Source organism: Maylandia zebra, linkage group LG6 (assembly GCF_041146795.1).
Source record: "Maylandia zebra isolate NMK-2024a linkage group LG6, Mzebra_GT3a, whole genome shotgun sequence".
Lineage (NCBI taxonomy): Eukaryota > Metazoa > Chordata > Actinopteri > Cichliformes > Cichlidae > Maylandia > Maylandia zebra.
The window spans coordinates 28,415,049-28,440,915 of record NC_135172.1 but is presented as its reverse complement, the minus strand read 5'-3'; the positions used below and the strand labels follow the sequence as shown (position 1 = coordinate 28,440,915).

The 25,867-nt window shown below is 40.5% G+C and overlaps 3 protein-coding genes across 4 annotated transcripts; 2 read left to right on the top strand and 1 right to left on the bottom strand.

Moving 5' to 3' along the window:
- Positions 1 to 1,182: 1,182 nt before the first annotated feature.
- Positions 1,183 to 9,210, top strand: hmgxb4b (HMG box domain containing 4b). The gene is made up of 8 exons (XM_076885023.1): positions 1,183 to 1,200; positions 2,016 to 2,156; positions 4,442 to 4,481; positions 4,784 to 4,890; positions 5,830 to 5,886; positions 5,984 to 6,355; positions 7,121 to 7,243; positions 7,902 to 9,210. The coding sequence occupies exons 2-8, from the start codon at positions 2,016 to 2,018 to the stop codon at positions 7,944 to 7,946; spliced, it is 885 nt and encodes a 294-aa protein (XP_076741138.1). The 5' UTR covers positions 1,183 to 1,200; the 3' UTR covers positions 7,947 to 9,210.
- A 177-nt stretch (positions 9,211 to 9,387) lies between these two features.
- On the top strand, positions 9,388 to 15,064 carry LOC101470772 (GTPase IMAP family member 8). Its single transcript, XM_004567854.3, has 8 exons — positions 9,388 to 9,524; positions 10,439 to 10,773; positions 10,989 to 11,099; positions 11,367 to 11,489; positions 11,869 to 12,331; positions 12,448 to 12,507; positions 12,600 to 12,940; positions 13,116 to 15,064. The coding sequence occupies exons 2-8, from the start codon at positions 10,441 to 10,443 to the stop codon at positions 14,574 to 14,576; spliced, it is 2,892 nt and encodes a 963-aa protein (XP_004567911.1). The 5' UTR covers positions 9,388 to 9,524; positions 10,439 to 10,440; the 3' UTR covers positions 14,577 to 15,064.
- A 3,400-nt stretch (positions 15,065 to 18,464) lies between these two features.
- Positions 18,465 to 25,439, bottom strand: lyl1 (LYL1 basic helix-loop-helix family member). 2 transcript variants are annotated; one of them, XM_024800609.2, is made up of 5 exons: positions 25,125 to 25,439; positions 24,861 to 25,018; positions 22,273 to 23,122; positions 20,416 to 20,513; positions 18,465 to 19,682 (listed from the first exon to the last, which is right to left on the bottom strand). In XM_024800609.2, the coding sequence occupies exons 3-5, from the start codon at positions 23,034 to 23,036 to the stop codon at positions 19,138 to 19,140; spliced, it is 1,407 nt and encodes a 468-aa protein (XP_024656377.1). In that variant the 5' UTR covers positions 23,037 to 23,122; positions 24,861 to 25,018; positions 25,125 to 25,439; the 3' UTR covers positions 18,465 to 19,137. The 2 variants fall into 2 exon arrangements, with proteins under 2 accessions (XP_024656377.1, XP_076741137.1); XM_076885022.1 differs by having other exon boundaries at positions 24,861 to 25,439.
- Between the last annotated feature and the right edge of the window lie 428 nt (positions 25,440 to 25,867).

The following is a 25,867-nucleotide window of genomic DNA, read 5'->3' as shown; positions in this document are numbered from 1 at the left end:
AACAGTGACTAATGCTGTGCATTTGATCAGAAACAAGAGCAGGTTTGTCATATTACACAAGTCTATCAACATTCAGTGACAAAGTGGAGGAGTATTTTTGACAAACAAGAGTAGATACTGTTCATTTAGTCCATGTAAACAATAGTAAAAAGCTACTGATATCATCTTTACACACAAAAGTTAAGCCCAAAACTTATTTGTGACTAGCCTGAAATAAAACAAAGCTTTTAAAATTATTTCTTCCACAATATGTCATTCATGAGTGACTGTGACTCTGAGCATTATATACAGATGTGATCAATTCATATGCTCTTGTAAACAGCCTCTACCCTTCTGGGAAGTCTTCATCCTTGATTGCCTAATAGTGCAAGTATCTAAAAGAGATTATAATCTGCAAAAATCTTCTGTCATCCACTAAAAGAGCGTCACTGCTTTTATCTTCATCCTATTGGACCCCTCCTAGAACTGTTACTCAGAAATCTTTTCATGGGGTTTTGCAATCTGCAACATTAAAAGAAGTCAGCAAAGTGTTCCCAATTTTAATTTTCCTCAGAAGCTGCTTGAAGGAGTAAAGGTCAGAGGTCTTGAACTACAGGAACAAAACTGGAACCACACTACTGTCCAACCTAGTTTAATTTGAGTTATTTATAGAGCCATCTTGAGGCAAAGGAAACAGAAAACCGCTTCACTCTGAGCAGCTCTTCCAGCGAAACAACTCCCAGCCTGTACGTGGTTGGCAGTATGCTTAAACCTTTGGTCTTTTATAAAGAACGATTATTATCATATATTCACTTTAAGTGAAAATAAGGTATGTTTGTCATATGGGTGTCTACATAGCTTTGACTATAAACTGTGCTTAGACGTTTTATGTAAAGGCCTAAATAAAAATGGCATTTAAAATACGTGACTACTTGAAATCAGTTGAGACAAAGCGATGAAAAAATACCGCTACATCTGTTTTTTGTCAAAAGGCCAAACGTTTCAATGCGTAATTATAACCTACATGGACAAAAAAATAACATAAAAAAGCACAACTCTATGTTATATATGATTTGAAAAATGTGCCACTAAACTGCAGACTGCCGTGCATCTGCTCAGCCATCTGCAGGTATAAAATCACAAAGCTTCACTCGGGCTTAACGTGACTCAGCACAGCGTAGTGACCGACAGAGAGGGAGGGAGGGCGGGCGGGCGCTAAACGTGAGTCAGCAGGCTTTGCTTCACACGTATACAGCTGAGCAGCACAGTGAGTTTACCACAGGAATGTCTGTGACAGAGCTGGCCCGAGATTTAGGAGCTTGTTAGAGGTCTTGTGCTTCATGTTACCGGACCAAAATCCGGCATTTTCCGGAATTAAGGATAGTTTTTAGTCAAACGTGGAAACAAAACGAAAGGAAGACAGACATCGATGTGAGACGTGTTTGAGATTGTTTTCTGCTCGGTCTTATCAGTTTGTATTTATTTTAGATAAAAAAAAAACCCACAAGCTTCGACAACCCCTGTTTTGGGCATAGTAGAAAGCCCACTGCTTAACTGCTATTATCACAAACATTAAATTAATGTTGAACCAGAGGACTTCAAAACAACTTGTTTTCCTCACTAGCTAGCACACATAACTAGCGTCTAGCTAGCACTAGCCTTAGATAATTTATTTGCCTTGCACAGTCAGCAGTCTGCTGAAGGTGAGCTATTCATTTACTCGCCCAGGTGAGAATGTTTTATCTTCAGCAATTTAGGCCCATAAACCTTAGAGAGACGGCGAGTCACTGCTGAAACCTTTTATTAGCTGCTGCAACCTTTTATTAGCTTTATCCAGCCTTCATGTTTGGTCAGACTAAACTTCAGAGCATATTCCATCTAAAATCCTCGCAGTAAACAGAAAGTATATGAAGTGGTCATTAAATAAGCAGACTGTACATGCTCAACTTTATCTCACATTACTGTGTTATCATGCAACTTCACTGTACTTAGAGTTCCTGCTGTCTGAATCATTGATCTCTCTTCTGTTGGTCTAGATGGATGGTGAAGCAGAAATAGTGAGTGGATGCACCCACAGAGAAAACAAAAGGTCATACAAAGACTTTTTGATGGATGTTGAGGACCTGGAGGAAGCAGGATCAGATGCAGAGGAGCATAGCACCAAGATGCTTCACCAGGTGCACTATTCTGGGGATTTTTGAATCATGTTTCTGCACAGAGTTGCAGTGCAGTGTATATTCCATTGCAGGGACGCTGTCTTTTTAACATCTTTGAATTTTAACTGTGCTACATTTTGTGTACTTTTCTGGGCAGTCATGGCTCAAGAGTTGGCAGTTTGCCTTGTAATTGGAAGGTTGCCAGTTTGAGCCCCGGCTCCAACAGTCTCGGTCGTTGTGTCCTTCCATGGGCAAGACACTTCACCCGTTGCCTATTGGTGGTGGTCAGAGGGCCCGATGGCGCCAGTGTCCGGTAGCCTCGCCTCTGTCAGTGCGCCCCAGGGCAGCTGTGGCTACAATATACAGTGGGGCAAAAAAGTATTTAGTCAGCCACCGATTGTGCAAGTTCCCCCACTTAAAATGATGACAGAGGTCAGTAATTTGCACCAGAGGTACACTTCAACTGTGAGAGACAGAATGTGAAAAAAAAAAAAAAAATCCATGAATCCACATGGTAGGATTTGTAAAGAATTTATTCGTAAATTAGGGTGGAAAATAAGTATTTGGTCAATAACAAAAATACAACTCAATACTTTGTAACATAACCTTTGTTGGCAATAACAGAGGTCAAACGTTTACTATAGGTCTTTACCAGGTTTGCACACACAGTAGCTGGTATTTTGGCCCATTCCTCCATGCAGATCTTCTCGAGAGCAGTGATGTTTTGGGGCTGTCGCCGAGCAACACGGACTTTCAACTCCCGCCACAGATTTTCTATGGGGTTGAGGTCTGGAGACTGGCTAGGCCACTCCAGGACTTTCAAATGCTTCTTACGGAGGCTCTCCTTTGTTGCCCAGGCGGTGTGTTTTGGATCATTGTCATGTTGGAAGACCCAGCCTCGTTTCATCTTCAAAGTTCTCACTGATGGAAGGAGGTTTTGGCTCAAAATCTCACGATACATGGCCCCATTCATTCTGTCCTTAACACGGATCAGCCGTCCTGTCCCCTTGGCAGAAAAACAGCCCCATAGCATGAGGTTTCCACCCCCATGCTTCACAGTAGGTATGGTGTTCTTGGGATGCAACTCAGTATTCTTCTTCCTCCAAACACGACGAGTTGAGTTTATACCAAAAAGTTCTACTTTGGTTTCATCTGACCACATGACATTCTCCCAATCCTCTGCTGTATCATCCATGTGCTCTCTGGCAAACTTCAGACGGGCCTGGACATGCACTGGCTTCAGCAGCGGAACACGTCTGGCACTGCGGGATTTGATTCCCTGCCGTTGTAGTGTGTTACTGATGGTGACCTTTGTTACTTTGGTCCCAGCTCTCTGCAGGTCATTCACCAGGTCCCCCCGTGTGGTTCTGGGATCTTTGCTCACCGTTCTCATGATCATTTTGACCCCACGGGATGAGATCTTGCGTGGAGCCCCAGATCGAGGGAGATTATCAGTGGTCTTGTATGTCTTCCATTTTCTGATGATTGCTCCCACAGTTGATTTTTTCACACCAAGCTGCTTGCCTATTGTAGATTCACTCTTCCCAGTCTGGTGCAGGTCTACAATACTTTTCCTGGTGTCCTTCGAAAGCTCTTTGGTCTTGGCCATGGCGGAGTTTGGAGTCTGACTGTTTGAGGCTGTGGACAGGTGTCTTTTATACAGATGATGAGTTCAAACAGGTGCCATTCATACAGGTAACGAGTGGGGGACAGAAAAGCTTCTTACAGAAGACGTTACAGGTCTGTGAGAGCCAGAGATTTTCCTTGTTTGAGGTGACCAAATACTTATTTTCCACCCTAATTTACGAATAAATTCTTTACAAATCCTACCATGTGAATTCATGGATTTTTTTTTTCACATTCTGTCTCTCACAGTTGAAGTGTACCTCTGGTGCAAATTACTGACCTCTGTCATCATTTTAAGTGGGGGAACTTGCACAATCGGTGGCTGACTAAATACTTTTTTGCCCCACTGTAGCTTGCCATCACCAGTGTGTGAATGGGTGGATGACTGAATGTAGTGTAAAGCGCTTTGGGGTCCATAGGGACTAAGTAAAGCGCTATACAAATGCAGACCATTTACTTTTAGATTTTTAGACTAATTACAGTTTGGTAATTGTTGTTTCAGTTAGTGCCTGGGCCCAAGCCTAGATAAATGGGGGGGGGGGAGCAGAAAGGGCATTGGGTATAAAATCTTTGCCAAATCAAACATACAGATCATCAATAATACTGACAGGACAGATCGGGTTAACAACAACCGCCTTCTAACGGGTTAAAAGTCATGTAAGTGCTTGTAATTTTTCCAGGAACAAAGTGGCTCCCTGAACAAGAACATACCACCTATTGGTAAGGCCTTAGCAGCTGTGTACATTACACTGTGATATGTTTGTTTCTGATGCAACTTTATTTGACATCTCTGTGTCTACAATGTCTAAGGTTGCAAAAGTAGGATATTTTATTTAACAAACGTTATTATTTATCAGAAATTCATTTATAGCATGTTAATGCACATAAAATCCTGATCATCACAGTATTTCATAAGGTGTTAAGAGTATAAAAATAACAAGGTGGAAATGTACACTTTTGGCTTAACCTGGGAATTATATGTTAATGCATTTGTTTATGATTCTTCTGTCCCCTAATTGCAGGTAGTAGTGGTATAGACCACAAACCTCATGGAGCAGACGTCTCAGGCTTCCTCCATGAATATCCAGTCTGTGTGTCACAGGACAGATGGACAGTGAGAGGAGAAGAGGTGATAAAACAGACACTAGGGCTGTGCGATATGACCAAAATCTCATATCCCGATATAAGAATTCTATCGTCCCGATAACGATATAAATCACAAAAATATAAAATTTTTGTAAATTCTGTGAATCTCGGGCAGCTCGACTTGCGGGAAGTGTTTCCAGCTGCGCGTCATGTAGCTGGGGTCGAGTGTTTTAACCGATGCATGAAACTATACATTTTTAGACATAAGTTGTAACAGCCGCCGTTTTCTTTGTGAGTATTTAGACTTAGAGACTTAGAGACTTAGAGCTTTTTATTGTCATTGTGCAGTTTCTTGCACAGTGAAATTGGGTAGCTGAACCACAAAGGTGCTAAAGTAAGAAGAAGAGAAACCAATATACAACGTGCTGCGGGGAACAGCCTGTTCTAATGTTTGAGTCTAAGGTTTATTTTTTAGCACCTGCCGGCTCTTTTTTTACTTCTCATTCGTAAATATTTTGAAAAGTCTCAACAGGATCTTGAGCTTTATTGTGAAAGGTTTATGTGGAACATAAACAAGCGGACACGCGATGGTTTTACCGTCGTTGTTGCTAACGACAACGCATAAAAACAGGCGCTTGTCCGTCCTTAGTGTGGTTATATAAAATATAAGAGAAAGAGAGAACTTTAAGAAATTAATATAGCCACTACAGTGACCATTAAAACGATGAAAAAATATTGCCGTAAAGAGTTTATTTTTGCGACACCACGAAACAAACGATAGCGTAAAATGAAACGATAGACGTTTTTATATCGTTATCCGATATATATCGTTATATCGAACAGCCCTAACAGACACATCCAAATATTTTTCTTTTTACCCACCATGGTTAAATTTTTTTTTTTTCAAATCTTTATCTATCAAAACAAAAAACAGGACTTTATCCTTTTACTTCTAACCTTGTGGCTACTTCTTTCTTTGTAGCGTATCCAAGAAAACTTGTTGCATCCATGTTTTAATGCAGAGGGAAACATTAGTCTGGTAATGTTTTGTAATTTATGATTTATAGCCAAGTACTCTATATCTCCCAATCTCACATTTAATCATTACGTTTTGTATTCCTTTCGTTTTCTTTCAGAGGAGTCCAGGTCCCATGATGGAGTACTTGGTGTATCTTAATAGCCAGCATTATGGGGCAGATTGTCCCAGTAACGGACCTGCCAGCCCCTCTGTCTCTCCAGTAGGCAACTGGCCTCGTCACTCTACACCCATTCCTAGTTCACTGACAGCTATTTCTACTACTGTTAGCTCCACGATGACTAGCTTCATGACTGATTCATGTAGTCCCATTGGTTTTATATGTGGTGTCACTACTTCAGCCACAGACCCTCTAATGTCCACCCCCAAGAGTCTCTGCTGCTCTGACCAGGATCCTGCCAGTGCTGCAGCTTACCTTCACCTCCTGGGAGAATCGTTATCCCTGATTGGACACCATCTCCAGGAGACAGATGTGAGTAGATTCAATTAAAAAAAATCTTTTTATAAGACACTTAATGTCGTTTGTTCATCTCTCACATGTATTCTTCATCTTGCTTGTATAAATTCAGAAATAAGGGGTAATAGTGGTCCCAGAACCAGAACTACTTTATATCTTTGCTAATCAGAAGTAAACATAGAAGAGATTTTGATCTTAAACAGATACTGTGAAGGCCTCGATAGTTGGAGTGTATCCCAAGATAGTTGGTGGGAGTTGAAACATTATACAGTCCTACAACGTGGTGCTTTCTTTATCTTTTTCTGTCTATATTCCAAACTGGTTCACAGAGGCCTGTTTTCACAAAGCGAGTTTAACATAGCCAAGCTATCTTTCCCTTATCTAGATTAACTTGTTTTAACATTGGCAATCAGGATAAACGGTCACATGAGGCTGGTTATCAACTTGTTACGCTAACCTAGGGTGAAAAATGTTGGCAGTCTCTAACCAGTCACTATTATAGATAAGTGTACTGTCAGCAGAGTGACTCATTTTACAAAGGAAGATGAAACAATAGTGTGCGAAAAAATATCAAGAGGTTAAACTGACTGAAAAGCAATAAAGCTGCTACAGACGAAGCTGTGTGTGTGTGTGTGTGTGTGTGTGTGTGTGTGTGGGGGGGGGGTGGTCATGTAGTATTAAAAGTTTGCTCATTACACGGTTTTATCAAGACTACTGGAAAGCATGCAACTTATTCATTGCACTATAGGGTGATACAGGGCTCTCTGTGCATCTCTGCAGAAAATGGTGTGCATGTCGAGTAGTTTGTCTCTACTCTTGGACTCTCTATTGTGTGCTATGGCTCCACTTACCGGCCTCACTATGCACATACCAGAGCTGAGGAGCTGCACACAACACACACTGGTAAGCATTGCTGCCAATTTATGGTGCATACACATCATATCCTTTACATGTTGTTATGTGTACATGCTTTCACCTTGGTGAAATTATTGTAGTGAACTTCCAGTATATTGTTTGTTAAAGGAAAAACGCCTGCAGATTTATGCTTTACTTTGTTGACACAATGCCGCTGTTATGAATGAAACTTGTGGTATTGACAAAGTCCAATAACTGTAGCGGTACTTATCCTGTCAGTGTTTATTGTTCAGCATTGATTTATTTGTTGTTCCACTAATCAAAGCTGCTGTCAAAATGTACTGTTTGTACTATAATACCTATTCTAAACATCTCGAATTTGCACCTAACAAATGCCATTTAAGCCAAAGAGAAATATTTATCCAGGAGAGATTTAATCAAAAAAGGGAAAAACTCATTTCAAAAGGTTAAAAATAATACCAAGGAATAAAACGCAAATGTTTACAAACAACTGAAGCTACAGTGTAAACATGGTAACCCATTCCATAGACTCAACAAAACTAAACAAGTTTGCGGTAATTTTATTGTTTTATTTGGACATGTGCTCCTAAATGCACTTTATTATTATATCGTTGCAATCAGCATTTTTGCTTCCTCTTTCCTTGATTTTCTTTCCTTTGTGAATGCTTTTCTTGTTTGTTTAAAGGCCTCCACCTTGGATAACATTGCGTATGTGATGCCTGGCCTGTGAGTAAAAGGAGACCCCTACTGGCTCTACACAGCAATGATAACCTGAAAAACATTTTTCTGGTAGTTGATACTTGAAAAGTAAGAGTTTTGTGTTATGAGAATTTGCCTGCACTTTGAACTTTGAAGTGAACTTTTTTCAGAAGGACATTTTTTTTGTTAATTACATATGTTAATTATGTTTAAAATGCAAATTAAATGCCTTGCATTAACTATTTGATTAGATAAGATTTTTGAACACTCTGCTTTTTAAATTAAATGAATAGTGATAGAGATGTCTTGTGTACTTGGAAAACATTAGAAGTAGTGGGTAATTCACAGTAGAGATCAGGCATCACATATTTACATTTGCCTGGTAACTCAATAATAAATGTACATGAATACCATCTTATGTTTTGTTTGTACAGAATGGGTATGTATAGTCAACTTAAATATTCTTACAAAATGTTCTTGATGAGATGAGAAAAAGCTGGTTTCTTGAACATGACAATGAATTCATTGTACTCGGATGTCATCCACAGTCACCAGGTCAGTAGTCAATTCAGTAGCCACATCCTGGATGTGCAGCCAACAAATCTGCAGCAGCTGTACAATGCGATCATATCAATATCGACCAGAAACTATGAGAAATATTTCCAGCAACTTGTTGACACTTTGCCATGCAGAACCAAGGCAAGGGGATCCAGCCAAGTACTAGCAAGTGGGAATACAAGAAAATATTTGAGGATGAAGCTGTGGGGATGTGTGCAAATCTGTAAATATTACCCAGCTACTTTAATCACAGCCATGAATATATGCTGAAAGAGCAATTTTCTTGTTTTGCAAATTACTGAAAACAGGTTAACATTTGAATCCTTAATGACTAAGTGTTAGTGACATTAATCAAGAGGTCTGTTTGTAATTACTTTGATGTTGAAATGAAACTTAACAGCTCTTACTCATATGGAAGGCCATGAAGACTTGAAGTTTTATGCTTCATGATTCCGTAGGAAGAAAAGTTATTTTATTATTTTATTTTAAATTTTCCATTCGTGTAACACACAAAAGAAGCAGAATAATGTTCCTCTTGCATTTATTCTGTCTTTACATTGTAACTTTGTTTGTCTGTGACAAGCCTTCATGCTTTCATTTCTTTCTGGTTATGACAGCAACATATTTACAGACCTGGTTGACCAGGTAATATCCTTAGCAACTGCAAACCATGAAGGACACCTCCTTTAACAGATCTCTATGAGTTTTGACATATCATAGGTGTGGTAGTTAAAACTATCTTGGAACGATTCCCAGTGGCAGCTGGTTATACTGCCTCCACCCCAGGTTGGAATGCTTAGCAACCTACAAACTGAGAAACCTGTTGTATCAAAAAATATATTTACGAGTGCGCTCATGTATGAATGTGTTTAAATTTGGGAGTGGCTCAGGCGAGACACCTCATCTGAGCAGACAGCTTTTGCCAGTCGACTGGGAACTAGCATGTACTGAAGTTGTCTGCGTGAGAAATATAACCCAGTGCCAACCAAAAAAACTCAGTATTGACACAAGACAACACATGAATGCAACTTTGTAGACCTTAAACTCTTGAGTAAGTATTCGTCTTGTTGCTTAAATTGTTGTTGTAAGATTGTCTTGGTGTAAGAGACTTAATTGTTAAATTAGTTAATGTTATGCACTTGTTGATTAATTGCAATCATATTACGTTTCTTAGTTGTATTACTTTAATTACTGAAATTACATTGAAATTACTACATTGTTGATATATAATGTGTCATATTTGAGGAAATAGGTTGTTCGGTTAGCTCAAACTACATCCAGAAACTCAAACTATTTATTACAGTTTCAGCAATAGATTCACGCCTAATTTAGAATTTGTGCCAAAGCAAGTATACTTATGAAGTACAGCACTATTTGAAATGCTTCATCAACTCTCGTTGCTGTTTGTTCAGTATGGATTTGGTTTGTACCTTTTTGCATATATGAGTCCAGGCAGAATGTTGTTTGACAGGAATGGCAAGGTGTGGTATCAAACACTGAGATGAAATTGATGTGACCCACAATCATTTCCAGTGAAACTACCAGTGAATTACTTTAGTTTTTGTTCATTCATGCACAACAAGGAACTGTAGGTATCCTGTGTGCAGAGAGACTCGTGTGGGAATAGAGGAGAAAGATTTCAAGTTAAGTTTAAGATGGCATTTTATCCGTTTCTGTTAAGATTGTATGATTACTTGATGCTTAAAATAGTAACTTGACTGATAAAATCTGCCTAGCTGAACCTGCTCAGCTGATCCAGTTGTCTGTTTTCCAGGTTTATTTGCATGTAAAGTTATGTGTGAGTTTGTCTAGGCAAAACCTAACAATAAAACCTAGTATTAAAAGACAGCTTTTATTTTGGTTGGTTGGTGTAGCTTCCTACAAATAACACAGGTGATATACTGTCCTCAATTTCTCTCTCTTTTGTTTTTTTGGACTCCTTCCTGTTTCCTTTATTCATGTCAGGGATGGGTGAACACTACAGAGAAAGCTACTATGGATCCTCGTCCTCAGACCTGAGATTGCTTCTTTTGGGGAATATCGGATGTGGAAAGACAGCATTAGCGGACACTATCCTGGCCCAGCTTTCCCCCATTTCTCCCGGTGCCTCCAGGAGCTGCCAGCTACGGCAGGGCTTCATTGAAGGCAGGAATGTGACCCTGGTGGAGGCACCGAGATGGTACTGGAGTGGTGGCAAGATGGAGGACGGTGTCAAAAAGGAGACACAGCGAGCAATGACTCTGGTACCACCAGGCCCACATGCTATTTTGCTGCTGGTGCCTGTTAATCAATTCACAGAGGTTAGTCTTGGCTTGCCCGTTAGTGATGTCATCTGTTGCTCAACTTTGTTGAAGTTGCAGTCTGTAATGTGTACTCAATAAAAAAATGTCTATCTATCAAACTAGTGGAAAAAAATGTGTTCCAAATATACAAGTTACAGATGTTCTGAAACATCTCCATAACAAGCAGTAACCAGTTTAGATCCATTTTTCCTCTTTGCCTTTTCCCCACGCAGGTGGAGACACGTGTGCCTGCAGAGTTGGAGGAACTGTTTGGACAGGAGGTGCTGGACCACACCATGGTCATGCTGACCTGTGGGGACTACTTGATGGGAAAAACAGTGGAGGTATGAGAGGTGTTCACCTACCCTCTCTTTAAGCTGATCTTTATAAAGCAGGAAAGTCACTTAGTACCACTATAAAACGGCATAGTTTCACCTATTAACTTACGACCTGGCCCCTTATTTATAAATAAATGTTATCTCGTGTTGGGTTTTGTAAATATGCTGTCAGTAATATTTTAGGTGGTTATCTTATTCTTGGAGTATAACATATAGGAGTGATGCAAATCATTGCAGGTATAAATTCACACAAGCTGCATTGTTTTCTCACAGGAGTACCTGCAGAAAGAGCACCCAGGCCTGAGGCAGGTAATTGAGGGTTGCGGAGGACGGTACCATGTCATCAATAATCGTCAGCGACAGGACAGGGACCAGGTCCGTGAGCTGCTGGAAAAGGTATGAAGTAGGAGTGAAAAACAGTTATCAAAAAGCAACATTCCTCAAAGGGTTTGTCTGATTCAGTAAAAGTGTGAGCGTTCGTGCCCTCACACATTTTATCATTTGGATGAGACTTCCTCATTGCTTAAGTCCATTGAATTTTTTAAATACTCTATAGGTTGGAGCTTTTTGTTTTAATGGTTTCTTTAAGACTACTGAGCAAGTACGCATGTATGCATGCTGTTTTTCCAGGAACGCCTAGTTTCACATCACACCCTGTTGTAGTCTGGACTGGTTTGAATATTAGCGACGATTGTGATTGTTTTCTAACTGTGACTCACAAAACAGAGTTAAAGTTCCTGCAATAAGTTACTATTGTTTGTTTATTTATCTACAGGTGGACAATATGGCGCGGAAAAACGGGTTATACTACATGAAAACAGTCCAGGATAGAGAGCTGGAAAAACGGGTGAAAGAAAAAAAGGAGCAACTTATGGAAAGTTTCAGGGCTCAAAAGGAAGAGAAGAAAAAGACCCACACATCATCTTATACCCCAAACACAGAAAGTCAAGAGGAAGAGTACTTCAATGCCATTTCAAGAGAGAGAAGGAGGAGACAGGAAGAAAAGGAGGGAATGGTGGAAGGAGTTAAGGTGAGCCAGGTGTCCAATGAGTATGTCAGTGCCATATCAACAGAATCAAGGAGGAGAAGAGAAGAAATGGAGGAAATGGTGGAAGGAGTTAAGGTGAGCCAGGTCTCCAGTAGCCTTTATTCAACTCCAGCTCTAGAGCGACAGCCATCCTCCGAGCTCTGTGATACCGGGGAGTTAAAAAGGATACCCAGTTTCAAACTGAATCGAGGTAAATGCCACTAACCGTGTGCTGTCCTCCATTATTGTACCCTGATTCATTCTTTTAGAAGAGTTAAAAAAAAAAAAAAGACAAAAGTGAGCAAAACTTGCTTTTTTCCCCACTAGATGGAGCTATACTCTCCCAAATGTCAGAGGATAAATCAACTCAAAAAGTGATCTCTACTTGTAAGTCAAAGGACTTCACTCTCTCATATGTCACTATCAGCACTTCACTTCTTAATACGTCACTGACTCTGATTTTTACCTGATGGTTTCAGTTCACCACAGAATTAACAGCTTTGAAGAGAGATCACCCGAGGGTTCGCCTACCACTACTCCTCTTTCGCCAGTCTTCTCCTCTTCCTTCCCCTCCTCACCAACTTTTGCTGCCTCTCCTTCCTTGATCTCCTCATCCAGCTCAACCCCTTCTTCCCCCTCATTGTCCTCATCCTCATCTTCTCCGGAGCTTCGTCTGGTGTTGCTTGGAAGATCTGGATCAGGGAAGAGTGCAGCTGGCAATGAAATACTGGGGCAGGAAGCCTTTGAGTCACGTCCAGACAGCCTCATAGCAATCACACAATGGTGTGAGAAAAAGAAGGCATTGGTTAAAGGAAGAAGGGTTAGTGTTTTGTTTTTGTTTTTAAGTTACTAAGATGTCTTTTTTTTTCTATTTATCTCAACATACACCCATTACAATATCTCAAAGAATAAAGTATTTCATACTCTCTTCTTGTTTTGTTGCTTTTGATAATAGCTCTTTACATTTTTGCATGCATTTTCTCTGTCACCTGCAGGTGGCAGTGGTGGATACTCCAGACTGGTTCAATTCAGAGCGCACTCCAGATGAGGTGCGAGCTCAGATCTCCTCCTGTGTGGCTCTGTCCAGTCCCGGCCCGCATGTCTTCCTCTTTTGTGTTCCCTTAGACCAGCCTGCAAAGACCGAGCTGCAGGCTCTTGCGTCACTAGAGGCTGTTTTTGGGCCTGAAGCAGTCTGGAGACACACTTTGGTCCTCTTTACTTATGCTGATTGTCTCAGGGCAAGTGGGAAGGCCAAAAATAAGAACATTGAGGCATACATTGCTGGTCAGCGAGGAGATTTGTTAAAGATTGTGGAGAAATGTGGGGACAGATTTCATGTTTTGGAGACAGAAAGAGGTGGGGGAGAGAAGAGCAATGTTGCCGACCTGCTAGAAAAGGTGGAGCAGACAGTGAAGGAGGCCGGGGGGCAGTATTATTCTTGTCCTGCTTTTCAGGAGGCCGAGAACAGAGTGAGGCAGAAACAGCAAGAGATGGCAAGAGAGAAACGAGGCGAAAACCTAGCAAGAGTAGAGGATGTTGGCCCACTCAGCTCTGAAAGGCGAAAGCTTTATCCTTACATGCAGTCTGTTTCTGAAGTAGACGAGGAAGTGACGGAAGATGATATTGAGAAAACAAGGGATGAGGCCGAGATGAGTGTAAGTACTACAAATATTGAGAGTCTTCCTCCAATTACACTTTCGACCATATCCCCTTCACTACTTAGTTCCATAATGGAGAAGATGAGCACGGGTGCAAAGAATTTACCCAAGCTGTTGGCAGATAGCTCTGTGTGGGTTGGAGAGGGAGCACAGAGGATGAAAGATAGTGGAATGTGGGAAAAAGTTGGCACTAGTGCACAAAGTGTCCAAAAGATGGTGGTTGATAGTTCTGTGTGGGAGAAGGTAGGAGTTACTGCAGGAAATCTCTCCAAAGCAGTAGGAAATAAAGTTCCCAAGGTAGTGGTAGATGGTTCTGCATGGGTGGGATCTGGAGCAAAAGCAGCGGCTGCAAGTCCAATGTGGGAAAAAGTGGGTTCAGGGGCCAAAGTCATGGCAGAGAGTTCCATGCGTGTCGGGGCTGGAATTGGAGCTGGGGCAAAGAATTTGGCACAGAGTCCCGTGTGGGGAAAAGTAGGCTCTGGAGCCAAGGCAGGGGCCAAAATGGTGGCTGAGAGTTCAGTGTGGGAGAAAATTGGAAATACAGCTAAACAGGTGCCCAAAGTAGTCATTGGCGGGGCACTGCTGGGTCTGGTGCTCGGTGTGCTTTTGGGCGGTGTGATTGGCGGAGCTGTTGGGGCAGCTGCTGGATCTGCAGTAACAGAGGTGGGCAGGCGAAAACTCAGCAAGAGAAGCACAACAGAGAAGACAGAAGACGCTGCAAGAAACGTTGACAGAACAGTAAACAAGAACATCGACGCAGTGAGAAAACGGGGAGAGAATTTTTTGAAAACTGAATGAAGGACTGACAGATGTTTGTATATAAAATGTATAGCAAATGTAAAAGTGCTTTTTTTTTTTTTTTTTTCTTGTGAAATAATATTTTCAGCTTTTTGACTGTTGTGTAATTTTTGAGGCATAAAATACTTTAAAATGAATTTGATTTGAGACGATTATAACTTCAGTTTATCGCTACATGTTTTATTGAGACACTCGATAAGTACAGACGAGTGTGACATTTATTAATAGATGAATTACACATATTGATATTGAAGCAATAATATATAAATGAAAATACTTTTCTGAATGTTGATACATGTTTGCAAGACATCAAAATATGCAAAGGAATGATAAAACGTATGACTATTTTTGATAATGTCAAAGGCAGTGATTTAACAAAACGAGTGAGTAAAAAGAATATTAAAATCTGTATATTGATGGAAATTCTGTAAATTATACCCTGAATTGGTCACAGTGTTTTTTGATTAAAAGTTGTCATCAGAAAGTCATTGCATTTTTGTGTGTTTTTGGTGCTGAACCACAGAGCATGAAAAATTCTTTACGAACATTTTTGATTTAACAACAATAGACAGTCTTTCACTTTTTAACCTTTATATACTGAAGTTGGTTTCACGTTTATGAAATCTTTGACAGTATTTTCAGCAAGCGAAACCTGCTTCATGACTACAAACATTATGACATTACTTCTCACATTCAGGTTTAGGCCGTAATGAATGTGTCAAATTCAGTTCAGTAAGAGATTTTGCATTTGTAATTATTTATTATAGCATCAGAGTATAGTTACTTTGCATCTAGCTTGAGTTCATCCTGCTGATTTTATAAATTGAGAAGTGATATTTTTCTCCCTGTAGCCTACAGGTGGATGCTGGGGGTGGAGAGTTTGAAAAAACAGGCAGCTATGCAGAAGAGCAGAGGTATTGACCATAAAATGATTTTACCTGTGTAAGACTTAACACAGATCAAATTGTATGCTAGAACTATGAACCCTATTCCAAAAAAGGGACAGAGTTTAAGATTAAAATTAAAAAAAACAAAAAGTTTGGAAATGTTAAACTAAATTTATTCACAACAGAAGGCAGAGAACAAATGGTTAAACTGCAATGTCCAAGTCCTATCTTGTATATAAATTTAGCTTCTCAGCAGTCATGTGTCTTCTTTGTCATATTTTTTGTTTCATTATGTGCCAAATGTGTTTGTGAAAGCACCCAGCCTCTCCTAGTAAATCATGCTGTTGTAACAGATGCTGTATGCATCTATTGCAGCTTGTTGAAATATGCGATGGCTTCCCTGGAAAAAAGATGTCATCTGCATGGAAGCATATATTGTTCTAAAAGCCACATATACCTTTTAGAAATCAGCCATTTCCGTGCACACTAATGCAACCCCATACCATCAGAGATCCGGGCTGTTGAACTGAGGCCTGATAACAAGCCAGATGGTTCCTCTCCTCTTTGGTCTTGAGGATGCAGCATCCTCAAAAAGAATTTAAAAATAAGATTTGTGTAACCACAGATCAGTTTTCCACTTTGCCTCAGTTTATTTTCAATGAGCTTTGGCCCAGAGAAGATGGCAGTGTTTCTAGATCATGTTCGCATATGTCTCCTCCTTTGCATGATTTAGCTCTAAGCTGCATTGTGGATGGCACAGTGAACTGCGCTCAAAGACGATGGTGTCTCTTCTTGAGCCCATGACAGAGTCATGCCTGTATTTAATGCAGTGCTGCCTGAGAGCCCAAATGTCATGGACATCTAATATTAATTGTTGGCCTTGACAGAGATTTCTCCAGATTCTTAGACTCGTTTGATTCCATGTAGCGTAGATGATCCAAAGTCAAATTTATGTTGATGAACATTTTTCTGAAATTGTTGTTTGTAGATGCAGTTTTTTGCTGATTAGTAAACATGAGCCCATCTTTGCTTCTGAGAAACTCTGAGAAACAGATGGTGTTTTTATACACATTCATGTAACTGTCCTATTTTCAGTGTTCCTCCAGCAGTGTCTTTTTAGGAATGCTTAATTTTCCAGCCTTTTGTGGCCCCATCCCAGCTTTTTCGGATGTGTTGTGGAGATTAAAATAAGATAATATTTTTCTCAAAATAGTAAAATCTCAGTTTTTTTGATCTGTTTTCTGTTCTCTTGTGAATATGTGTTTATGACATTTGCAAATCACTATTTTTTTTTTGTTTACATTTTACGCCACATCCCCAAATCTTTTGGAATTGTGTTTATAGTTTGCAGAATTCACTCCGTTTATTGGATTTATTTACGTAAGTGGGTGTGCTTCTGGTCGTAAGAGGGACACAACTGAGGGTGGGAGGAGGAGGTAGGGTGGAGGCACTGGCATTATCTCTAAGTCCCAGGCTGGCTAGCATCACCCTGCGCGGCCTCCTGTATCAGAAGTCGAGAAGGTTGACATCCCAGGAGTTTGAATTACAATTTTGAGGGTTTATTTCCTGAACTGTACTGTGCAGCCATAAAAATATTTTTGAATAAATAACAGTAGTAACAATAGTAATAATACATTTCAACCGTTTGCTTTTTTATCGGGACAAGCTTACAAGATAAAACGGGTTAATGTCTAACCCATAAATCATATATTGTTAAACAACTCAAAAAAATCTAGTGTGTTATCCAAAAAATCTTTGAATAATTCAATTTGTACAACTGCAAAGTGACACACTATCTTTAATTTGCATGACCCCTGCTTCACTCTGTAATCCTCTCTGAGGTTTTAGAGTGAAGCAGGGAGGAGAAGGCCCAGCTTAGCACAGCCGAGTGGGCAGATGCAGTCACAGCAATGTTGTGAAAGCAGTTCTTCCTGTTGTATGATCCTGAAACCAAGTGTGCAGGGCTTCCCAGGGCACCCTGGTGGCTGTTTTCTCTTTCTTTTCCTCCTCCTATCTTCCCTTCTTCTATGCAGCGGTTGCTACCCCACACATCCAAACACCCATCAAACATGGTACAGTCACACCGCCACCACCCAACCTCCAGGAAACTCGTTGGCCGTAAATGAGACAGGACTAACTGTAAGCGTTTCCTGGCCAATTGATAGACAGACACCCGCACCACGGCAACAGCTGCAAGCCCCCTCCCTCCCGAACACTTTTCACTTTCCTCCACCATTCTGAACCCCATCTTCAACCGCATCCCACATCCACCCTGACTTTCCGCAAACGCAACCACACACGAAAAAAATTGTTGCCTTCACAGTTTTTTTCCCTTGTTCTTCAACATATAACGCACATACATGCACACACTGTCTTCATTTTAATTCACCACAAATTTGCTTGTGATCACAAATTGTGCCTATAATGTTGTATTGTATTGTCAGACTGGGCATTCATCTGTAAATCCTCCACCAGTATAAAAACGCTTTAAAGTCTGCTTCTTGGGAAAACCTCATTGCCTTGTGGAAAACATTTGTTTTTCGGTTTGCTGGACTTGCTACAGGAATGGCAGGGCAACTGTAGATCCATGTTCTCGGTGTCACGTCACTCACTAGTTTTATTTTTTGACTTGTGTTGTTTATGGCTTCCATGCTGAAACACTATTGTCAGTCATCTGTCATTCTGGTGAACAGCACACGTAAACAGCATGGAGTTGTGCTTTGGCTACTCGCGCTGACAGCTTTGTTATGGACAAACAGAAGGACACATGACTTACGTGCAGATTTTTCAAAATAAAGTTAAAAGAAGCGAACTTCCAATCACCATAAACCATTTTAATCTCATAATCTAGCAGTTTGGTCATTGTGTTCATTTTATGCTACTTACTGGTGAGTTTGAGCATACACAAGTATGCTAAACCGAGAGCGGCAAAACATTTGAATGTGTTGAGAAATTGTGCTGACATAGAGCAGTCTTTGGAGCGCAGTAAGAGGATGTCAAATAAGGAACAGCAAACTAAAACACACTTTATTTCTGTCTCTTACAAGTGTGTCACAATGTCAGGGCGGAACCATCGGCCCTGCTTTTCAGACAATTAGAGCAGCGAGGACATTAAGAAACGGCAACGTCAAATCACCACTGCATGCAATGCATTTCTCTGCAGGCACTCTTAAGTTACCGTAACTGAACTGAGGCAAGGCTGATTATTTACATGTAAACTTCAGAGACTGACAAAATATTTGATTTTCATGCTTTTTTCTGACAGATCTTCCATTTTTATCCATTTGCTAAGAAGATTTTAAATTCCCCGGATTACCTTTATAAGCACGTGTAATCAGGGCCCTGTTCGTGTCTTTCTTCTTCTACTGTTTTAGTTGTATAATGTTTATTAAAGGATCATTGTTACCATATTTGGATATGAAGCTGGTTTGAGTGTTCTGTTAAGTTTCATGTCTCAGCCTTCCTCAAAGCACAGTTTGGTGTTTCACTAAATGACAGCTTCACAATCAACATTGCCAGAAAAGACAAAGAAGCTCTCAAACCTGCAAAATTCATTTAAAAAAATCCCTCTTTTTTTAAAAACTTATTCACACCTTTCTGCAATTGATCAAACACTTTTGATATCTCTGTCTCTGCCTGGCATTTAAACTCCCAGTGTTTACTGCCTTTTGGTGTCACCGCTCATCATTCGATGCTGCCACCATCCCTATCTGACTCTTGACCTTTCCCAGAATGCCTTGGGTAACCACAGAGGTCTTAGCACCAAAGCTTTCTTCACTGTCTGTGTCTCCATAGCAACTGGACGTTGCTGGGGAATTAACCAGGGCACTGATTGAGTCAGTTGAGTCTCTGTCTCTGTGGGCTAACGCCAAAGCGGGACGGGCTGACGCAGGCAGGGCAGAGTGGGATGGTGGCGGAGTGTCGCACTGAAAACGAGGGTTCAGTTTTTTGCCTGCCAAACCAGGAGCCATGCTCTCATCCTCCACATCATCCTCAGCCGAGTCCCTGCTCTTGTCTTGATCCTGGTCATTGAGCAGTGTGACCAGGAAGTTGATGTACTTCACGGCCAGGCGGAGGATTTCGTTCTTGCTGAGTTTCTTGTCAGGTGGGTGCGTGGGAATGAGTTTCCTCAGCTCCGAGAAAGCCCCGTTGACGTTCTGCTGTCGCCAGCGTTCACGGCTGTTGGTGAAGACGCGGCGGGCGAGTTTTTGGGGAGGGCCTGTTAAACACACATAAACACAGATTTAGTCCAAAAGGTGTTTTTTTTTTTAACAAATCCTTCAAATCATCACCAACTTTTTTTTAAAATAACTTTGCTAACAAAAGGGGGAGGGGATTAATTAGACTTTGGAAGAATATTAAATATTTGTTATCCATTTTTAACGATTAGATTCCTCTGCAGGAGGTTTTGGGCCATGAGCTGGTTTTCAGTTCCAAAAAAAGTGGCATATGGTGCCAGGGGTATATTCCTATACCCATGGCAAGGCAAGGCAAGGCAAGGCAAGTTTATTTGTATAGCACAATTCAACAACAAGGTGATTCAAAGTGCTTTACAGAGACATTAGAAACAAGAACAAATAAAAAGCATGATTTAAAATTGATTAAAACAAGCAAATAAACTAACTAACTAATTAACAAACAAACAAACAAACAAACAAACAAACAAACAAACAACAGTATATAAAATCAAAACAGATAAAATCAGGCAGGATATAATGGCAGGATATAGAAAAGCACTGAGAGATGGACTAGCAAATTGTGGAAGTATGTTTTTCTCACAGGATGTGATGGCAGTGAAAAAAAGTACATAACATTGCCACATACTCTTTAAATAGTTTAAATATATGCCTTCATCTCCAAAATGTGGACATCAATTTCCCCAAATTACAGTTCAAAACATTCAAACAATAATTATCTCCATAATAGTGTCGGATGTACACACAGAAACTCACATTCATTCATCTCCATCTCAAAGTGCGAGGAGGGTCTCCTCTTGATGCGGTTGTTGCTGATGACACCATAGCTTCCTCCTGAAGAACCCAGGTACGAACTAGAAACACAAACACTATGTGAATCATTTGTGGGATCGTATTTACAGTCAAACAAGTAAAAATAAGCTACATATAAATAAAAACAAGACACATATAAGGTTGTTTTGGCATTTCGTCCTCCTTCCTATAGCAACTGAATAGGGAGAAATCATAAAGAGTGGCTAAAGAAAGCAGGAACATGGTGGAAGTCATTAATGGAGGTGTGAATGTGAGTGGTGGCGTTGATTGAGTGTGCATGCAGAGTTTTAACCCAATCTCATTAAGCTTGGTTACTAGCTGATTCTACTTCAGGGGGGATGAAATAGATCAATGCTTCCTGCTACAAACAAACCAGAGAGGAAAGGGGAGAGAAGCTTATTCCCAGACCTCCATGACAGATGGGGAAGCCACAGATATATCCACTGTGCAAAAAAAGTCCCACTTTTTCCACTCTTCTGTGAGAAAACTGTGTAGAAAATGCCGTTTGGAGTAGAGAATAGAGGAACAGTAGGAGGGCTTTGATAAAGACTGCAAATTAATGCCTTTCTTCACAGGAGTAAAAGAAGAGCTGCCAGTTGCTCGGGCCCAAAAAGAGCTTTAAGAGTTCTGGTTTGCTTCCTTTTGTCAGTTTAAGGATTAAAATTAGCTGTAATTAAAACTGGATGTATAGTTTAGAAAAGTGGTATATTCAAGTAAAGGTTTTTTACTTGGCTGCTAAATGCACACACACAAACACGCACACACACACACAAAGAAAAAAAACATTCACTGATTCAATTTGTGTTCGGTAACCAAAAGGTCTGCTGGGTAAATTTAGCGTGAGAAATGTGAGGTCCCTTCAAAACAGCACACATCCTGCTGTCATTTTCACATAACAGCGCAGCACAGCGGCTATTAATCATGATGGGAAGTCGAGAAATCCGAGCAGTTGAGGTTTTATCTGAAACTTGGCATTGCAGCGAGAAAAGTGGCATCATCCTCGATAGCAGCATGTCAGGAAGCTGTACTGTAGTGAGTTTTATAGTTTAGTTGTCCGCATCTGTTTGCAGGCTTTTTCGAAAGGAAGTCAATGAGTGTGCGATACTTTATTTTACATAATGTTCCAATTTATGCGATGGTTATTTTACATAATTTATAACTTTTTCATTTTACCTCTAGAATTATTTGCTTCCAATGAAACAAATTCATTCAATAAACATATTCATGCACTGCACTGATCATTTTAACCACACTGTCAGCAAATGTTGCAGTTTTTAATCGAGCAGATAAAAGGTAGCATTACAAATATGCATTTTTCTTCTTCTTCTTCTTTTTTTTTTTTTTTACCTTGCATCAATCTTTTTTTTGTTGTGGATACTTTAGCTTTACTTGCTTTAGCCTTCAAATATATTAATTTGAAGTCAAAAGTAGGGCCTTGTCTAATGTTTGGATTACTCCAAAAGTAATTTAAAGGATTCTTTTCTTTTAAAAAACAACAACAACAACAACAAACAACCAACATAATCCTGCTCAACGTTTGGAGTAGATACAGGAATTTTTGAATTGAAAGGTTTCTTTGATTGCATAATTGCAGTCTATCTTCAGAAATTAGTGTCAAATTGAAAAAGGAAAATTGGGAGACATGATCCAGATGTTCCCCCAAAAATATCGTATACTAATCTGCATAAAGATCCAGACTCACTTTAATCATGGTGTAGCAGCACTCAGACTGCTCTTGTTTCAAGAAGTTATAAGTGACTCACACTGTGTATGAATGAATTCAAATTTGTATAATCTCACCTAGTGAAGAAGGGGTGACCAGACAGGTACTGATGAGGCAACAGGGGCCCTGAAGAAGCAGCTGTGGGACCTACGGGACCTCCAGTAGATCCAGAAGCTCCGGGGCTGACCACAGGTAAACAGTTCAAATGGCCGCGGCGAATGTCTCCATGTGGCCCATGTAGGAGATTGGGAATTGGGTGGAGGGCAGTCAAAGGGGTATTTGGGAGTGGCAGTGGGGGCTTGCTGTGGCCAAGGCTGATAACTGGAATGTGAGGAGGAAGAGGAGAGGATGATGAGGATGAAGGGAAGGCAGCTGTGGAGGTTGGAGGGGGAAGAGGGCACGGGGAAGTCTTTGCTGGTGCCGGGAGGAGTGGAGGTGGCGAGGAAAGAGTTGGGGACCCGTTGGCTGAAGCAGCAGGAGCAGTGGTGCTCTTTGGCCCCCCTAGTTTTTCCTCGTCCTCTTCTTCCTCCGTTTCCATGGCAATGGGCTCAGGTGCAGCAGTTGTATCTGCTTGGTGATTGGTTAACACTGTGTTTGGGGTGATGAGGGCTTGTGTCGAGCCAGGAGTAGGGACATCCGTGTGTCCCTTGTGCCCTGTCTTGTTAGTGGGTTGTGGGCTGCCGATAGCATCCAAGGATGCTGACTGCTGGCTGTAGAGAGGGCTGCTATGCTCCATGGATGCACACGATGGTGAGGAGGCAGAGGATGAAGAAGAGGAGGAGGGGCGAGGTATGTCGTGGGGTGAGGCAGGCGGGCCAGTGGAGTTCAGCTTCTCCATCATGGTGGTGAAGTCTCTGAAGGAAACTCTGTCAAGGTGTCGCTCTTCTCAGCTGCCCAGCGTGCGTGCTGCAAGTCTGTGTCTCGTCCCTGTGGTGTTTTACACGAGAGTCAATAATGTGTTTATATTCCGGCACACGCAGCTAGTCCTACAGGGCCTTAAAAATTTCTCCTGGCCTGGAGTCTTTTAACCCTTTATTTACTTTTCCTTTGTTCTACTTTTCTACAGATTTTTCAATATTTTAGCATTTCTACATACATGCATGAATTGTCCTTATTTCTCAGCATACAAGTCTTTTAACATCAGTTCAGTTTTATTTAGATTTTACAATATTATTAATTATTTCATGAATCTTCACAGTGACACCTGCTGTTACACGCTTAGGAGGTTTTCGTACAGCCTTATTACTCATGATGGCTGTTGCACAACTGTAATATAATGTAACAGAATATTGCACAATGTTCCAGTAAAGCAAATTAATTAATTTCCATGTTCAATTTAAATTAAACGTAGTTGGATAGAATTTGCAAACTTAAATAAGGGGCTAATGCTGTGATTAAGTCTCTGGCTCCAGCATATAAAGGAGGTGGCTCTTGCAGTTTGATGTGATGGGGAAGTCTGGTTTTTTTGTGTTTTTTTTTTTTTTTTTACTGTACATCCCGAGTAGCAAATTCTTTTTTGGTTTTGAACGAGTCTCTAGTGGCTTCTCTTAATAAGTCTATCCGTCTATCTGTCTGTCCACATGTATTTTGAGGATATGAGTCAAAATCCTTTTACGGACCCCAAAAGTCCCAGAACGCTGACGATTGGATTGATATCAAAGAGTCTGTTGAACAAAACAAAGGGAAAAATGGACTCAGGATATATATTTGATGTATGTTTAGCAAAGACTATAAGATATGAAAATGTGCTTAAAGGTCAGTTTGCACACGTGCAGTGCAACAGTTTCTGATAAGCTGATGCATGGCTTAAAATCTGGATTCAGTTCATCAGAAATTTATTTCAATTGTAAATTTAGAAGTTTGATGCAATTTTAAAATGTTGACATATGGAGTAAATTCATTCTTGTACTTTACAAATTGCTGCTCGTTAGTCTGTCTTGCAAAGCTTACAGCTCATGATTTTTCAGGTTTTGCAATCGCAATTGTTCCTGTTTTCTTTTCTGGTGGTCATGACTTTATTTTGGACAGTTCCGTCTTTCGCAGTGATGTGTAGGAATGACATTTGCAGCTAATTCTTTATAAATATATATTTTTTGCAGCATATCCCCAGCAGTTTGTTAACCATTGTATTGATTTTTAAATGTAAGGCCCAGCATGTTTACTTTTGAAGCACACATTTTAAAGAGGATTCGTTTTTGTAGTGAAAGACACAAAGCAATGCTTTCAGAAGTCCCCTCATTTTTTTGGTTCAATTTACAATTGTGACAAAAATGTTATTAACTCTTAAAGTTTTTTTTAAATTTTTGTTCAATATCTTTCTTTCTGGTAAGGCCACTTGTTATTTTCCTATATTGCTCGAGTAGCCAAACAGAGTGTATTATATTTTTACATAAATAAATAGATAACTGGGGGTAAAATGTTATAATTTAAATTAGGACAGAAATCAGAAATCCTATGTTTTCAAACAGTTAACTAGAATATATTGTCAATAATAGAAATATAATACATTATTAATATTTTTTAAAGAATAGATACATGATGTATTGGACATCATGTATGTGTATTGTGCTATTATTACTAGTATTTAAATAAGCATTACTTCCTGCAAACTATTTGCGTACAATTTGAACAATAAGTAAGACAATAGGTAACCTTTAATACTTACATATACATTATGACATCCACTGTGGCTCGTGAGTATGGCGTACAAAATCCCTCAGAGTTCGAGTGATCGGAGAACGCACACGTATCTGCTCAGTGTTTAGCGTCCTCTCCCTCCTCCTTTAAGTCGCTCACACTCCACTGCAGCCTGTCAGCGTCTGTCTGTCAACTTATGAGGTCAGAATTGGAGCCACGCTGTCTGATACCACTGCTCATATTCTTAAACATTTATAAATAATTATAAATATTCAAAGAAAAAAACATTTACAAAGAGAAGAAGTCAGAGCGAGGCCAAGCGACTGGGAAACATAGATGTATGGTTTTTTTGATTGGAAGTTGCTCCTTTGAACGAAGACACACTCAAAACGTGGAGATGGAAGGTGCGGGTCTCCACCATCACCCCCTGTCCATATGTCAATCTCGTCTCTCTCCCTCTCTCTGTCTGTCTTTCTCTATCTTTCACCGTCCTGCCTGTCCTTTCCCTCGCTCAATCTCTTCGCCAAGAAGACACAATGCTGTCGCTGGTTGCCAGAGTTCTGGTACTGGCAAATGTGAGGTGGGAGAGAGAGTGAGAGAGGGGGGGGGGGAGAGGAGGGGAGAGAGTGAGAGAGAGAGAGCGAGAGGGAACCGTGTTGCAAGGAGAGTTTTCCGCTCCCTGCTGGACAAGAGGATGTGCTAGTACAATATGGTGGCTGCTGATAAGAGCCTCAAAAGCTGCCTGTGGCCTGTAGATAAGGAACCTTCACCACCCCTCTTCCTCCACCACCAATACCAGCACACACACACGAATCAGCAGGTTCACGCCTACATGCATGTACGCACACATACACACGGCACTGGACTGGTCAGTCCCAAACTTTGAAGGGATCTGGATCATTTCCAAGAAAATATTTGCAGCTGCACTTATATAACAATATATTAAAGAGACAATGTGGCTGCTGCTCATTCATGCACGTGCTTTCACAAATATGCCTGTGTGTTTTAACGCACACATACATCGCATGCATGCAC

Excerpts from the sequence above, each read along its gene's own strand:
- LOC101470772 (XM_004567854.3), top strand. The coding sequence starts at position 10,441 with ATGGGTGAACACTACAGAGAAAGCTACTATGGATCCTCGTCCTCAGAC. Across the intron at positions 11,100-11,366 it reads TGATGGGAAAAACAGTGGAG|GAGTACCTGCAGAAAGAGCA; the intron begins GTATGAGAGGTG and ends GTTTTCTCACAG. Across the intron at positions 11,490-11,868 it reads TCCGTGAGCTGCTGGAAAAG|GTGGACAATATGGCGCGGAA; the intron begins GTATGAAGTAGG and ends ATTTATCTACAG.
- lyl1 (XM_076885022.1), bottom strand. The coding sequence starts at position 23,036 with ATGATGGAGAAGCTGAACTCCACTGGCCCGCCTGCCTCACCCCACGAC. Across the intron at positions 20,514-22,272 it reads GGTCACCCCTTCTTCACTAG|TTCGTACCTGGGTTCTTCAG; the intron begins GTGAGATTATAC and ends TTGTGTTTCTAG. Across the intron at positions 19,683-20,415 it reads TGAGATGGAGATGAATGAAT|GCCCTCCCCAAAAACTCGCC; the intron begins GTGAGTTTCTGT and ends TGTGTTTAACAG.
- hmgxb4b (XM_076885023.1), top strand. The coding sequence starts at position 2,016 with ATGGATGGTGAAGCAGAAATAGTGAGTGGATGCACCCACAGAGAAAAC. Across the intron at positions 4,891-5,829 it reads GGACAGTGAGAGGAGAAGAG|CGTATCCAAGAAAACTTGTT; the intron begins GTGATAAAACAG and ends CTTTCTTTGTAG. Across the intron at positions 6,356-7,120 it reads ACCATCTCCAGGAGACAGAT|AAAATGGTGTGCATGTCGAG; the intron begins GTGAGTAGATTC and ends GCATCTCTGCAG.